Here is a 15,004-nt window from a genome sequence, read left to right on the forward strand (position 1 = left end):
GTAATGCATTGCAGAGAAGAGAAACCAGTAAATAAGAATATGATGAGAAGATATCTAAGTGAAAGAAATGACCTATTCGGCAACTCCTGCCTTTGTCACATACTCAACGTACCATTGTACGACACCTGAAACACATTCCTCTGGTGCAAGTAGCACTCCCCAAAACTCGTTGTTTTTATTACGAGCTTCAACCTCTTGACGCATGTGCTCGTTTACCTCATAAAGCGAGGAGAAGTCTTCGACAGACGTGTCGAGAAAGTCTAGCACAATCTGCGGATCGACATACACGTATAGAGTAGTACCTTGTTCATCTATAAGACGAAGTTTTAACCGCTTAGGTGCCAAGTGTTCTCCCATATCGTAAATGTATTCGTTATAGAGCTTATGAATGCGTATCTTGACAATGACATACCGTGGGTAGTATTTTGGCGGTGGCACTTGTAGGTCTTGAAGTAGAGAGTAGTCCATAGGAAATCGTTTTTGCGGCACCGATGTGTATGCAGCTTCGTATACCGCAGCTGCAACGTTTGTAGATGCTGGTACGATTGGAGATGTAGCAACAGTTGCAGCCGTGCGAGATGGGGAATGGCCACCGACCCCTATGGATGCCTGGGTCTGTGTTGACACATCGGGTATGACCTGACTATTGGTCATTGAGAGATCCTCTGTTTTCTGTCTTTTTCTGTTCCCCGTGCAGCTAAATCTATCGTCTTCTGGTGCATTCATATATTGAGAAGTTCCATCACTTGATAACTTTGATGAAGTTGCCATATTTGTTGTATTTCCAATATGGTTTTCTTGAATGGAAGTTGTGTTCTTTCGTATACTCTGCTCATCTTCATCATCGGGGAAGATATCATCAAATACTTCTGTAGCTCCATAAAATTCTTCAAATTTCTTCCACACGGCCAACATGTTATATTTTCTCAACACTGGCTTCACTTCTTCGATTGGAACATATCTAAATGCGTTTTTACAGGTCAATTCTAAGTTTCCGGAATATACCTTAGATTTCACACGGTTGATAAGCCAGAGATGTAGAGATTGTAGCTCTTTGGCATATGCCGCAGTTTTCTTTGTTCCGTCAAAGTTATCCGCATACTCCCGTCGACCACATTCATAAGTGAAATATCTAACGTGTTCTTTTAAGTCAACCTCCTTGAAAACACTTTCACGAAGTTTATCAAAACATGCACGAAACATAGTTACGTGATAGACACGTTTTTCGATCCCCGGGTATCCATAGTCATTTTCAAAATATGGATCGTATCCATTGGTAACACTAATATCTGGTTCTTGGAGATCCGTCAAATGGAGAATGTACGGTTGGTCGTATTGTTTCCTTGAATTGGTTGATAGTTTCCTTGAAATACCCACAAGCATACCAATAACTGAAACATCAGTACAAAACTCATTAAGCTTTGTTGACAGAGTAAGCTTGGACGGCTGGAAATTTTTATCAAAGGGCAAGTTCTGGGTCGCCATAGGAACAAGATGATCTGCTTAAAACTTTATGATGATCTCATAGATCAACTTCTGGGTGGGTGTAAATTTATTTATTGAAGCTAATATAAATAGTTTACTTTTTATATTTTTTAAATTTTGTGATGTTGGCACGCGTTACAAATGTTGCCCCGAATTTCTTGTTACATTTCACAAAGTTTGAAAACAGAATTAATAATCTATATTAACAGAAAGATGCCAGTTGATGACTCAATCCATCATTGAATCTCAAGTATATAAAAATGGGGGAATTATACAGAATGATGGTAAATATGATAAACAAAAAAAATGAATAAAAAAAAGCGTTAATAAAAATATCGTTGAAGTAATATTATTAAAATTCTAACGAGTTGAGCGTTGAATCATTGGAAAAAATATAATAATTGGAGGTAAAGTAATCGAATTTAGTCGTAAACTTTTCGTTCTATTGTTTTGTTTTTGTGATAGTAAAGGATGATCAAAAAATAAAACAACTTAACTCAGAAACTAAGGTCTTTATAAAGTAAGTTTCTTTGGTTGTTCCCATGGGTTTTCTTGGTTGGTGAAGTGACCGTAAGATGCTGTCTTGAAGTAGATTGGTCTTGCAAGATCTAGTTCCTTGACTAAACAACCTGGTCTCAAGTCAAAGTTCTTTCTGACAATAGCAACTAATTCTGCAGATGATTTCTCAGAAGTACCATATGAATCAATGTAAATAGATAATGGATCTGCAACACCAATTGCATAAGAGAATTGAACCAAACATCTCTTACATAGACCAGCAGTAACTAAGGACTTAGCAACCCATCTTGCAGCATAAGCGGCGGATCTATCAACCTTGGAGAAATCCTTACCAGAGAAAGCACCACCACCATGAGCACCCCAACCACCATAAGTGTCAACAATGATTTTTCTACCAGTTAAACCAGCATCACCTTGAGGTCCACCAATGACGAATCTACCAGATGGTTGGATATGGTAAATGGTCTTCTCATCTAATAGGTGTTCTGGAATAACCTTCTTAATGATATGTTCCTTAATTTCTTTTCTTAAATCTTCGGTTGAAATTTCATCTGCGTGTTGGGCAGAAATAACGACAGTATCAACTCTTAATGGGATGACTGCACCTTGGTCCTTCTTATATTCAATGGTGACTTGGGTCTTGGTATCTGGTCTTAACCATGGCAATGCACCACTTCTTCTAGCATCTGCCATAGCAGCATTTAACTTATGAGCTAGTAAGATGGTCAATGGTAATTTTTCATCAGTTTCATCGGTGGCATAACCAAACATAATACCTTGATCACCAGCACCTAATTCTTCTAAAGCCTTTTCGTAATGTAAACCTTGAGCAATATCTGGAGATTGATGTTCAATTGCAACCAACACATTACAGGTCTTGTAGTCGAAACCTTTCTCAGAGGAGTCGTAACCAATATGCTTGATAGTATCTCTAATAACCTTTTGAAAGTCAATGTTTGCCTTGGTGGTGATTTCACCGAAAACCATAATCATACCCGTCTTGGAAGCAGTTTCACATGCAACCTTGGATAAAGGATCAACAGCCAAACAAGCATCTAAGATAGCATCAGAGACTTGATCACAAATCTTATCTGGGTGACCTTCACCAACGGATTCAGATGTAAAGAAAAAATGTTCAGCAGACATGGCTATATATATATGTGTGTATGTATGTGTGTGGATTGGGTACCTAAATAACTAGAAGCTTGGATTCTCCAAAGGCTTCAAAAAGAAAAAGGTTACTTTAATGTATCCATCGACGAGCAAAAGCTCTGTTTATAAAGCGCCAAAAATTTTTCCATGTGAAAATGAGATTGAAAAATATAAAGAATGTCAAGAATGGCAAGAATGTGAAAAATTTCAACTTTCTCGTACCGCGAAATGGCGCCTGGTTGATTGTTTCAACGATTGTTCCCGTTTAGATGCTCGTATATTGGCACCGTTTATGGAATTGAAGAGGGCGGCAAACGAGAGAAGCAAGTGGAAGTGCATTGTATATCTCTGTTATTGATAAGAGAGAATGGGGGTTATACTAGGTGTATCTACTTGCACCATTGGTAGAAATAGTCGTTATTATAATTAGATGCTATTCTATATCTGTTTTCAGCTTTATTAATCCCTCAAGTGGGAAAGTCGCGTTTGAAAACGGTAAAATGGCGCGATTTCACGTGACAGGGCCAATATTTGTACCCTGTTTCAGGGAGAAGGAATGTTACTGACAATGGTGTTATAAGTATCCAATCTTGATGGAAATAGAAAGAGAAAATATTATACTATAAAGCGAGGACGTATCTTGGGTCTGTATGGATGTGTGTATAGGTTAACTACAGGTGTTCACATGTGTATGGATGTGTCTTTAAGGGGGGAGGGGAAGCCCCCGTCCCTTCAGATTTTAGGTTTCTTCCAAAAGTACTGTTTGTGGGTCTTTCTACAGCTTCTGAGATGTGAGGAAGAACCTTTCAGATCCTCGACAAGCTTCACCCTCTGTTTGTCGGAATCGTTTTCTGGTATGTAGTAGTACTCCTCGTCTAGTGGTTTGCCAGCAGCATCTTTACCGGTTCTGAAAATGACACCAATGCATTCAATGTGATGGATCAGAATACATCTTAGTTGTAATTTGCTCAATTCCTTCTGCTTGACTGAATTCAGCTCTCTGATAGAACTGAAGGGAGTTTGTAGGATCCTCGCATACGCAATATGGTTCGTTATTACGTTGGAGAGGTCTTCGAGGCCGGAAATAGTTGAAAGAATGGCATCGATTTCCTCCCTTGGCATGCTTCTGAGTGTCTCCTCCTCACTCTTCTTCACCTTCTTTGGTCTGCCCCTCTTTTTGGTTTCGTCTTGTTCAGGGGTGTGACTGCGTTCCTTCTTTTGCGTTTCCTCGGATGCAGCCCTTTGAGGCTTGACTTCTGATTTCATGGATGACATAGGTTCATGCAAAGGTATAGCCTTCCCCGATGATGTAGTATCTGGCAAGACTTTCAGGGTGTTGGAGTGATGCAGATGTGTTATATCAGCAAGTGGTGTTCTACTCTCGCCGATACTGACTGGAGAGCTTTGCGCATTAACCAACTCTTTTCCAGATGGATCAAGGTTTTCTTTTTCAGCAATTGCAGGTGACGGGGTTATAGGTGGGTTCGATTTTGGCGGTGCAGACGATGATGCAGACGATGATACCGATGGTGATACCGATGGTGATGCCAATGGTGATACCGATGGTGATGCCGACTGTGATTGTAGTGCCGATTGTGATGGCGATGGTGATGGACGTTTGTAGATGATGGTATTGTGCAAATTCTTCTTCTCAATTGGTCTGGCACCTCCAATCAGATACTTCTTCTCCTTTATTTCATTCAATGTTGGATGGGTAGAAAACTTCAATTTCTTTTGTCTGACAATTTCGGCCAATGCATCAGTAGACAGCTTCGCCGATCCCTTTTGTTTCTCTCCCACTATGGATGCAACCTGTTCTTTGTTCAACTTCAGAGGATCCAAATTGTAAACTAGCAAGGCTAAGTCACCTCTGAAATCTAAAACCGTACCTTCAATCATTGGCATCTTAACAACTTCGTCTTTGAGCATATAAAAGTTCGTGTAAGTTGATTTTTTCAAAAGGATCCTATCACAAGGTGCCTGCTCATCATCTGTCTCGACAAAGTCATCTAATGCAATCTTATATTCCCTATCCTGTAGCTTGGATACATGGATTGCCTTAGGAATAGTAATGTTCAAACCATTATAACCCGTACATTTAAGGACAATCAGTCTGGTTTTCGTTTCATAGTGAATTTCCGCATGGACTCTTGAGACGAGTTTGTTAGCAGAATTGATTTTGAAACTACACGATAATCCACTTCTGCCAATCTTAAAAGTATCACCATTCAATGGCAAATGAATAACATTTTGAAAGTTCTGCGTCGAAAGAGGATTGGATAAATCAATTGTTTTCCTCGCAATGGGACAGTGGTCATTACCTTTTGACTTCTTCGCCGCTGGGCCTTCTAAAACGTCCAATACTTTATTAACCCTTGTCGGTGACGAAACTACATCATCGAGTTGACTGCTCAAGCCATCACCAACAATGGAGGTATCGCCCAAGGAAGAGGATGGGTCTGGTGTGAGATAAGCATCGTCTCTTTCCTTTGTACTAAAGTCTATTTTCAGTTTATCGAATGAATCCTTTGCATGAATACCATTGTTGTCTAATTCATCGTGCCCGTTATGAAGCAACGGCGATGACGGTGGGAACTGTTGGTTTGTGTTCATTATTCAAAACCTACACTTCACTGTCTTGTCTTGCTCCTAATTTTATATTTGGATTGAACAACAGCTTCAAACTAACAGCAAACACTTGGAAAACCCCTCCCCTCATAACGAAAACGACACCAGTGTATCAAACAATAGCACCTTCACATGTTTCACAGACGCGTAACGTGTTTCTCTCACAACAATAACACCAAAAAAAAAAAAGACTCGAATAACGCGTCTTTCTTTTCATTTTTGTTCGAAGCCAAAAAAGCTCCAAATTGGGTAAGTTCAGGGCTGTCTTTTATGTCACGTGTGTACACTGGGGGTTGGTAATGTCCATTATAATTTCTTTTGTGCGCGTCTCTTTTTTTTTCAGTTCTCGCCAAACAGAGAAGCAGTCACACATTGGAGAGTAACTCTCACTCCCAGGAATTCCACTGCCCAGCCGTCTACTGTGGATGCCTTCAATATACTTGTTTTATCTGTATTTTTCAGGTGCTTAGTGATATCATATAGTAATCAATATTTTCATTCTATACACACAAATATCAATAAAAAATGGGTAGTATGTATATTACAAGGGAAATATATGTTTAAGAATATGTTTAGATCATTAAATGCAGAACTTGAAACACTTTGAAAATGGATTAGTGTTCATCAAAAAAAAAAATCTTTGATTGGAGTTGTTTGAATATAATGTTACTTGGAGCAGAAAGGCAGGTATGATGTTTCGATAGAATACCACTTGATTTAGTTTTCTCATTAGCAGGTTTGCAAGAAACGAAATCCACTTCATTTTAAACTATTTGTTTGGCACTTTGTGGTAACGGTGTAAGATACAATTGGATCACCACAAGCAGGCTTCGACCATAAAAATTTTAGTTTCAGTACAAAGTTCTAGTTGATTAGTGCAAGCTGAAGTAGCGGCAAGTTCTAAAAAGTTTTTTGATTGTAAATTACATTATTGGTTCTCAATACTAACACTTTCAATTTTACTTTTATTATTACAGAGGGTACTCCATCTTTAGGTAAGAAGCACGTTAAGACCCACTCTTTATGTAAGAGATGTGGTCAAAGATCCTTCCACAACCAAAAGAAGACTTGTGCTTCTTGTGGTTACCCAGCAGCAAAGATGAGAAAGTACAACTGGGGTGCTAAGGCAAAGAGAAGAAGAACTACTGGTACCGGTAGAATGACCTACTTAAAATACGTTTCTAGAAAGTTCAAGAACGGTTTCCAAACTGAAAACTAAAGAAGCTCTTTATAATGTTTAATTTATAAACTTAGTAGTAATAAAACCCTATAGTCTTTTAAGTGAGACGTGAACAAGTCCTTGCGACAATTGACTACTAAATGTCCATTTGGTAGTCTTCGTCTTCGTTGGCAGTGTCGTCGTAATTTACAAAGTTTATACTGTCATGTAATCGGTCTGCTTCATCTCCAGTGACTGCGGAACCAACTATGTCTCGTGCTAAATCAATTGTTTCATCAGGATAATTAAATTCAATCCCATTATATGTATCTGTTTCAATCTGTATACGATTCTCGACTAGCTTTTTATATTCGTCCCCTGGTAACTTATCAGAAGATAGTATGGAATTCCACAACCCATATCTATCCAATTCGCTCTGCTCGATTTCCCCGTTAAATAAAATACCGTTATATTTGGACTCTCTTACCTGCTTAACAAAGTCGATGGAATAGTTTTTGATATTCCTCGATGAAATCTTCAACAAAACGATAATCATCTCCCGTAGCGCTAGATTGGGAATCTCATTAATTTTGACAATACTTTCTTGTAAAATTAGATGGTGAAGAATCTTGACTGATTGCGCAATTGCTTCCACCCTTAGTGAATTGTTTGAAGATCTGGGAGCCTTGATTATCATCTCTTGTTCATCCCCTATTAACTGACATAATATTTTTACCAACTTTACATTCGTTTGTAAAGGTAGTGAGATCATGATCAAATTTGAATAGAAGGATATAAACAGATTCAAAATTTCAATCTTTGTAATTAAAAATTGTTTTTCTTGTTTTGCCAAGTTTTCAGGTCTAGCCCTTAAGTTTTCTTCATAGACATCAAAAGAATTGGTCCTTGGATATGAAGATGATTCCCCATTGGGTATAATAACTAATTCTAATAGTTTTAGATGATGGTTACTACCAACCATGTCATTTAGTCCGAAAACTTGGAAATGAATTTGGTCACTAGTAATGGTAGTTAGAAATTGCATAATTTGCTCCATAATCTTTATAGTGAGTTCTGTAGCTGTTTTAGGATTAGTTATTGAAGTTTTCCTTATATTTTCAAACGCAAATCTGTCATAATCATTTATTGAATTGGATAATATTGTTATTGTATTTCGAATGAAATGAATAGGAGTTTTTCTGGATAGCAAGGAATTGATAAAAAACTGCTGTGGAATCGTACTCCAAAATTTCGACAATGCTTTGGAATTTCGGAAAACCGACACATGGAATGATGCAACTTTACTAATTGTCGACAAGGTATCCATAAGAAATACTGTCGTGAAAACTTCTAGGATCCTTGTGTGCATGGTCTTATCTGCAAAATCATTGAAAATAAATTCATCACTTTCTGTATCATACATACTGTTATAATGGATTTTCCTCGAAGATGGTAATGTTAAATAGTCAAATTCAGGCTTAAATAACCCCTGGTACTTTTCAAGCATTAAAAATATGTGTTTGGTTAGTTTGCTTAAAATTTCGTCCCTAATTGCCTTTGGTCTATAATCTAACGCAAAATTAATCAGTGAGATCAAAAACGGAATAGGAAGCAATTGTGGTGGACTATTTTTATTGACGTGTGTCTCACAGATAAAGGCAAGAAGGATCAAAATAAACTTTTCTAACAAATGATCAATACGATTTTTATCTTGAAAGTTAATCAGATATTTCAGGATGGCAGATTTAAAACTTTGTGCATTCTTTGCAATACGAAAGTCTTCGTAATCAAAGTCAAATGTAGATGTAATGTTCTCAAGATATTGTAACGCAGAAAATTTCAACCCTGGGACGACATACTTGGTTAAAGATTCGATGAAATGTGTTTTCTCATCTTGAAAAAACATTGCTTGGTTCATAATAACAACTTTCAAACCGGAACGTTCATCTCTAGGTAAACATTGATCATGTCGTGTATCATGAGTAGACAGATTTGAGTTGTTGGACGTATATGAAGTATTCTGGGTTGATTCAATCACAGATGTATTTGGTGTTGATGAGTCAGTGTCATGATGAATCTTCCTTATCTTCCTACTTCTGATATTCTGTTGCATTAAGTTTCTATTTTCCGTCTCTGCAAATTCGTACTCCGATTTTAGCTTATTCAAGTTCTCAGTTAACGAACGAATATACTCTTCCTTATCCTTGAGCATTTTTTCATATTTGACCCTTAATGAATCCTGAATCTCCCCCTGTTCCTTCTCTAGTTTGGCTATTTGGCCTCTCAAAACAGCATTTTCACCCTTTACTTGATAGACCACATTATCTAGCTTTGACGACTGTATGCGTCCGTTGTTCATGTTTCCATTTGTTTCCGAAGTTGCATCCTCTCTCGTGACACCTCTGGAGTTCTGTTGCGTAAGTAGCCGTTGCGTTTCTTCAGCTTTTCTCACAACCTCGTCAAAATCGAAGTCATCGTCATCTCCAAACGAATCATCAGACATTGTAGCTTGAGGTACGGTGTCTCTTTGAAATGTTGGTGCTTATTAAGGACGTTTATCTATGACGCGTCAACTAAAGTGTGGAAATTTATATTCTAAGAAAATCCGAATTCATGCAAATAGCCATGTGAAAAATGAGAATATCGGTGTGGCATAAATATAGGATTACATACATATAGGAGAGAGTCAACATTTTTGTAATGATGGTTTTGTACAATACAATAGGACGGGGTATCCAAGATCAATCTTTTTGTTGTTTTCTTGACAATGTCCCACAGTGGTTCACCTTTAGGGCCTCAGGGGTCTATTCGTAACAAAACACAAGATTGACAATGATGAGCCCTCGATTACACAATTTTTGACAAGATTTCCTCATTTAAAAAATTTTCAGTGAAATTCATGCCTGTGCACTAAGGATGTGAAAATTCCTTTGACGCTTTGAAGCTCTTTGCAAAGTATCCCTACAGCACACAGTACTTATACACAGATAAACCGCATTCTGAGAATGGTTAGCGATTCCAAAGAGAGAGATTCGATCAATAGATCAAAGAAACACGGAATAAAAAGAGAAGTGCCAAAGGCCTCATTAGTTCCTGTACAGCCGAAACCATTAAGTTCGAAGGACAAGACCACAAAAAGACTCATAGTTGTCCTTACACAAGCATGTTTGGAGACACAAAAGGTGAGTAGTAGTGGTGGGCCAGGTCATGACAAGTACGTATTGCTCAACTGTGACGATCATCAAGGCCTATTGAGAAAAATGGGTCGTGATATCTCTGAGGCAAGACCTGATATTACACACCAATGTCTATTAACATTGTTGGATTCGCCAATAAATAAGGCAGGTAAACTGCAGGTCTATATTCAAACTGCGAAGAACGTGTTAATTGAAATCAACCCTTCTGTTCGTATTCCTAGAACTTTCAAGAGATTTTCCGGCTTGATGGTCCAATTGTTGCACCAACTATCAATCAGATCTGTTGACTCTGAAGAGAAGCTATTGAAGGTTATTAAAAACCCAATTACTGACCATTTGCCTACAAAATGCCGTAAAATCACACTTTCCTTTGACGCCGAAGTTGTCAGACCACAAGATTATATTAACAAGTTGGATGATGATGAGAGTTTGTGCGTTTTTGTAGGTGCCATGGCTAGAGGTAAAGATAATTTTGCAGATGAAATGATTGACGAAAAAATTGGTTTGTCCGAATATCCTTTATCTGCTTCCGTTGCATGTAGTAAGATGTGCCACGGTGCGGAAGATGCTTGGAACATTTTATAGACACTTATATGTAAATGTATAGACTTGAATATAATCGTCAAAAACTGTCGTTAGGTAAAGCTTAAACTATCTGTTGAACACGTCAGTGGTGCTAGTAAACACTAAAACTGGCGCATTTGGTCAGAAGTTGTTGTGCCGCGACACCTGTATTTGTTGTCACTTGCCCATTTGGAAGGGGGCATTTTATATGTAGGAAAATTAAGATCAACGTTGTCAAGCCCATTCTTTGACAATATCCAATGCTTTGTATAACTAGATGGAGCTATTTATTTCCTTTTGACCACCTTCTGCTATGTCTTTTAATTGTTTGGGTCAATTTCTGTTTTTAAGTACAGTTTTTTATTGTTTGTGAATTTGAATTTTTTATTCCCCCAAACTATCAACAGTTGCTACCATTCAATAGTTTATAACATTTTCAAAAATTCCATTTATTCATTATTGACAAAATGCCCATTTTTTGAATCACCTGCTATCTATATTCAAAGCACACCGACTACAATTGCAACCTATCTTATCCAGCATGCGTATCTTAAACATGTGCTAGATATACATTCAACAGAAACCAACTTTATACCATTGACGCCTACAAAAGCCCTCCATATTCGAAGAGATAATAATTAGAGACATACTAAAATCAATCTATTTGGTAGGAAAGGGGATAAGGTTTATACGATTGAGCGACACTTTGCATCAACGCCAACGTGGTTGATGTCCACAGAGCCTGATCGACACGAGATTGCTACTATCAGAGCTGGTTTTTCCTTAAAGTCGGTTGATTTTCACAATAAGAAGGGAGAATCCAACATAGGGTTTTAAATGGCGAATCTAGGTTATCTGGTAGATTGAAAGCTTTCTATCTTACCGGCGGAAATAAGTATGCATGGACCAGAAGTTCTAAATTTTTGGACAAGTGATTAAGAGTTTGTTATTGATGAAAGGAAGGTCGATAAGGAAGTTGCCATTGCCATTGCTATTGGATTTCTCTGCCTGATGACGTTCTAGGGTCTTGGAGATATTACAGATAGTGTTGGACATACCTATATACCGGATTTGGAAGAGGTTGGAAATCAAGAGGAAGTTGTGAGTGGAAAACACGTTCCACACATTGTTGAGGAGGTTGTCGAAAGAGTCATTGAAAAAGTTGTACCTATAGAAAGGGTAATAGAGAAGATAGTAATTGTACCAACTCCAGCTACGAAGGTAGATTTTGCACCACTGGAGTCGTTATATCCAAACATTACCTTTGAAATGGAAGCCGAAGAGGTAGCCAAAGTTCATATTGAGAAGGTTTGAGTTCCAACAATGTATTAGGTCAAATCAGATATGAGAGATGGTACATATAAAATTACGTAACAATTACACAATGCTATTTTGGGGAATCACGCTATGACATACTGTATATAAGATATTACGTAACAGATACAACTAGTCACTTAGAAGAAGATGGAAAATAGGGGGACACTGCATGGACGGCAGTGAGAATGTTCGAGACACTGCATGGACGGCAGTAAAAATGTTCGAGACACTGCATGGAAGGGGAACACCTTACCCCACATGGGGAGAACCCGTTCCCTTTCTCCACTTGATGTACTTCCATGTCTTTGCACTTTGGACAGGGGGAAGGTACTACCTTTGATCACGGCATAATGACGTATGTTTTGATTACGATATAGCACAATATACAGAGCCGAGATGGAGAAAGGGACGGTGTGTATGTCTGTGTGTGTGTGTGTGTGTGTGTGAGTTGACGTCAGCGGGGAGGGAGCGCCGGGGCCGATTAGATAAGGGTGAGCAGCGACTCAGAGTGCGGGGAAGGGGTGTGACCAGAGGGTGCGATGCCTAAGCAGGTGTGAGAGGGGGTGTAGTGGACTGCAGGCGGGTGTGCAGAGTGTAGTATGTGGGTCTATGGAGAATCCTTATAGATATAAGTTAATATATATAAATATATATATATATATATATCTAGGAGAGGAAGGTGGACTGTCACTTTCCCGAGACAGTGTTTCCCTGGGGGAGGAGATCAAGGTAACTGTTTGTTTCTGTTGATGGTCCAACACCAACTACTTGCCATACTACTATACACACTACTACAAGAATGTCACAAGTGAACACTGCAATTTGTCCGCTCTGCAATGGCGTTTCGTGGTCCAGCACTGCGCCAGCATCCAAGACGGAAATCGCAAGGGCCGTTGGCTCTCGGGGAGAGAACACGTGCTCGTGTGCACATGTTTTGGATACAGAGGTTCCTGATCTGCCACCAAAGGCAGGAACCGGCGAGAGGAAGAAAAGTATCAGTTCCTCAAACTGAATGGAACATTTAATGAAGAAGTCCAGGTGGATGGGTGTCCAGTTGGTTGAGACACCAACACATTTGTAATGGTATAACTGACATATACAATTTAACGACACTAGCATTATATGAACAAGAACAAGAACAAGAACAAGAACAAGAACAAGAACAAGAACAAGAACAAACAACGACTAGGCAAACTAGGGCTATAACTGTTTGCACGGTCCCAGCCGTTTCTTGGCGACTTGGATCAAGTACAGACCCAAAAGGGAATTGACTTGTCTTTGTCGACGCGACGAAAACAGTAACAGAGGAAAGAAGGTTCAGTTTCTCTCCGAATTATCACTTTAGTGAAAAAAAAAAAAAAAACAACAGTTGATTAGGTAAGCTTAATAAGCATTTTAAGGGGGGTTCACACAAAGTCTCTCTCGAATCTTTGTGTTCCCCCATTGAAAATAGACTTTGTAAGACGAGCCTCCCTCTTTCTTTTTTTTTTCGGCAGGTGGCTGATTAATAGGACACTCGATTAAAAGTGTGGAGAGGAGTATTTAATAACCACAGTTTCTGTTTGAAATCCACATTGGTGTCTCCATAATGCTGTTGTAGTTGTTTGCCGATGGGGGCATATATAAAGACAATTCTGGTTGCAGTTGTAGTTGCGTGCATGTCGTATATCTACAAACTCAATATATTGGGGAAAACACTAGTCAGTCAAGTCAAGAACATCACAATGCCTGCAAGTGAACATTTTACAATAAAAAGGTCGCCGCAGCCATTGCCAATCTTCTTTCTCTCTCATGGCGGTCCAACATTCCAGGATAAAGACGATCCTCTTGGTGGGAACCTAGGTGCCTGGAAGACAACGAGGAAAATCGGGGAGTACATCAGGAACAAGGTGAATCCCGATTTTATCATTGTTGTTTCAGCTCACTGGCAGACCGAGAACCCAGACGAGATAGAGGTGTCTACCCATGGTGAAGGTGAAGCTTGGTATACACAAAATGGCATTTCATCGAGAAAATTAAGGCCTGATGAAAATGCACTTGTGTATGATTTCTATGGATTCCCTAAGAGATTCTACGATTCTCAATTCCACACACTTGCAAACAACTTCTTGGCAAATGATATCGTCGAATCCATCAATGACTCGGATTGGCTACAGGCGAAAACTCAAGAGAGAGGCATAGACCATGGTGTCTTTGTTCCATTCAAAGTCGCCTTTGGCGACCCCAATATTATTGACTCCAATAAACTCGACATCGATGTCCCTGTTATTCAGGTCTCTCTTCCCGGATCAGACGATATTGAAATTAGCTATAGACTAGGTGAAGCCTTGGCTAAATACAGAGACTTAAATGCCGCTATTATTTTCTCCGGAATGTCTGTACATAACTTGCGTGATTTCAGATTTGCACTCGGCGGTGACACCAAGGCACGTCCATATGCCAAACCTTTCAATGACTTGCTTACAGAGATTCTCACCTCTCCAGATAAATCCAAGGTTCTGGAAAAGTTGAAACAACTACCACGAAACCCGGAATGGGCATCTATATACAAGGGCGCCCATCCAACTAATGAACATTTGCTTCCTGCTATTGCTGCTGCAGGTGCATCCAGAGGAGACAAATGTAACCTTCTCTATAGTGACGTTTCCGGAAGCTTGGGTTGGAACTTGTATAGTTGGGGGGATATTTCAGAATTCTAACTGGTATCTCCCTGATACTCAATTTATAACTTTCCTATACTGATGTTAGTAAATAAACTCCTTAAATTGATGAGCCTCCAAATTTTGTAATTTTTCCACGCTCTCCTTTTGTTTCCCATTTGTAACATACATGAAACAAATCAAAAGAAAAGTGGTTTCATTGATAAACGGTTGAACCCCCCTCCCTCTGCCCCCCTAATAGATACACGTCTGCTCAATATGGGACGTCCATAATGCCTGACTTTTTCTTATCTTGATAGCTCTATGGTGCTGTGCTGTAAACA

At 39.0% G+C, this 15,004-nt stretch overlaps 7 protein-coding genes across 7 annotated transcripts; 3 read left to right on the forward strand and 4 right to left on the reverse strand.

Moving 5' to 3' along the window:
- Positions 1-72: 72 nt before the first annotated feature.
- C5L36_0A06060 (uncharacterized protein) lies at positions 73-1,485 on the reverse strand (the record flags this gene model as incomplete). Its single annotated transcript, XM_029463628.1, has 1 exon — positions 73-1,485. The coding sequence occupies one exon, from the start codon at positions 1,483-1,485 to the stop codon at positions 73-75; it is 1,413 nt and encodes a 470-aa protein (XP_029319488.1).
- Positions 1,486-1,998: 513 nt separating this feature from the next.
- Positions 1,999-3,150, reverse strand: C5L36_0A06070 (uncharacterized protein; the record flags this gene model as incomplete). The annotated part of the gene is made up of 1 exon (XM_029463629.1): positions 1,999-3,150. The coding sequence occupies one exon, from the start codon at positions 3,148-3,150 to the stop codon at positions 1,999-2,001; it is 1,152 nt and encodes a 383-aa protein (XP_029319489.1).
- A 738-nt stretch (positions 3,151-3,888) lies between these two features.
- Positions 3,889-5,769, reverse strand: C5L36_0A06080 (uncharacterized protein; the record flags this gene model as incomplete). The annotated part of the gene is made up of 1 exon (XM_029463630.1): positions 3,889-5,769. The coding sequence occupies one exon, from the start codon at positions 5,767-5,769 to the stop codon at positions 3,889-3,891; it is 1,881 nt and encodes a 626-aa protein (XP_029319490.1).
- Positions 5,770-6,309: 540 nt separating this feature from the next.
- Positions 6,310-7,003, forward strand: C5L36_0A06090 (uncharacterized protein; the record flags this gene model as incomplete). Its single annotated transcript, XM_029463631.1, has 2 exons — positions 6,310-6,316; positions 6,762-7,003. 2 exons carry the CDS (start codon positions 6,310-6,312, stop codon positions 7,001-7,003), a joined length of 249 nt encoding a protein of 82 aa, XP_029319491.1.
- A 97-nt stretch (positions 7,004-7,100) lies between these two features.
- Positions 7,101-9,446, reverse strand: C5L36_0A06100 (uncharacterized protein; the record flags this gene model as incomplete). The annotated part of the gene is made up of 1 exon (XM_029463632.1): positions 7,101-9,446. One exon carries the CDS (start codon positions 9,444-9,446, stop codon positions 7,101-7,103), a length of 2,346 nt encoding a protein of 781 aa, XP_029319492.1.
- Positions 9,447-9,948: 502 nt separating this feature from the next.
- C5L36_0A06110 (uncharacterized protein) lies at positions 9,949-10,725 on the forward strand (the record flags this gene model as incomplete). The annotated part of the gene is made up of 1 exon (XM_029463633.1): positions 9,949-10,725. The coding sequence occupies one exon, from the start codon at positions 9,949-9,951 to the stop codon at positions 10,723-10,725; it is 777 nt and encodes a 258-aa protein (XP_029319493.1).
- A 2,906-nt stretch (positions 10,726-13,631) lies between these two features.
- On the forward strand, positions 13,632-14,720 carry C5L36_0A06120 (uncharacterized protein; the record flags this gene model as incomplete). Its single annotated transcript, XM_029463634.1, has 1 exon — positions 13,632-14,720. One exon carries the CDS (start codon positions 13,632-13,634, stop codon positions 14,718-14,720), a length of 1,089 nt encoding a protein of 362 aa, XP_029319494.1.
- Positions 14,721-15,004: the final 284 nt, after the last annotated feature.

Source organism: Pichia kudriavzevii, chromosome 1 (genome assembly GCF_003054445.1).
Source record: "Pichia kudriavzevii chromosome 1, complete sequence".
Lineage (NCBI taxonomy): Eukaryota > Fungi > Ascomycota > Pichiomycetes > Pichiales > Pichiaceae > Pichia > Pichia kudriavzevii.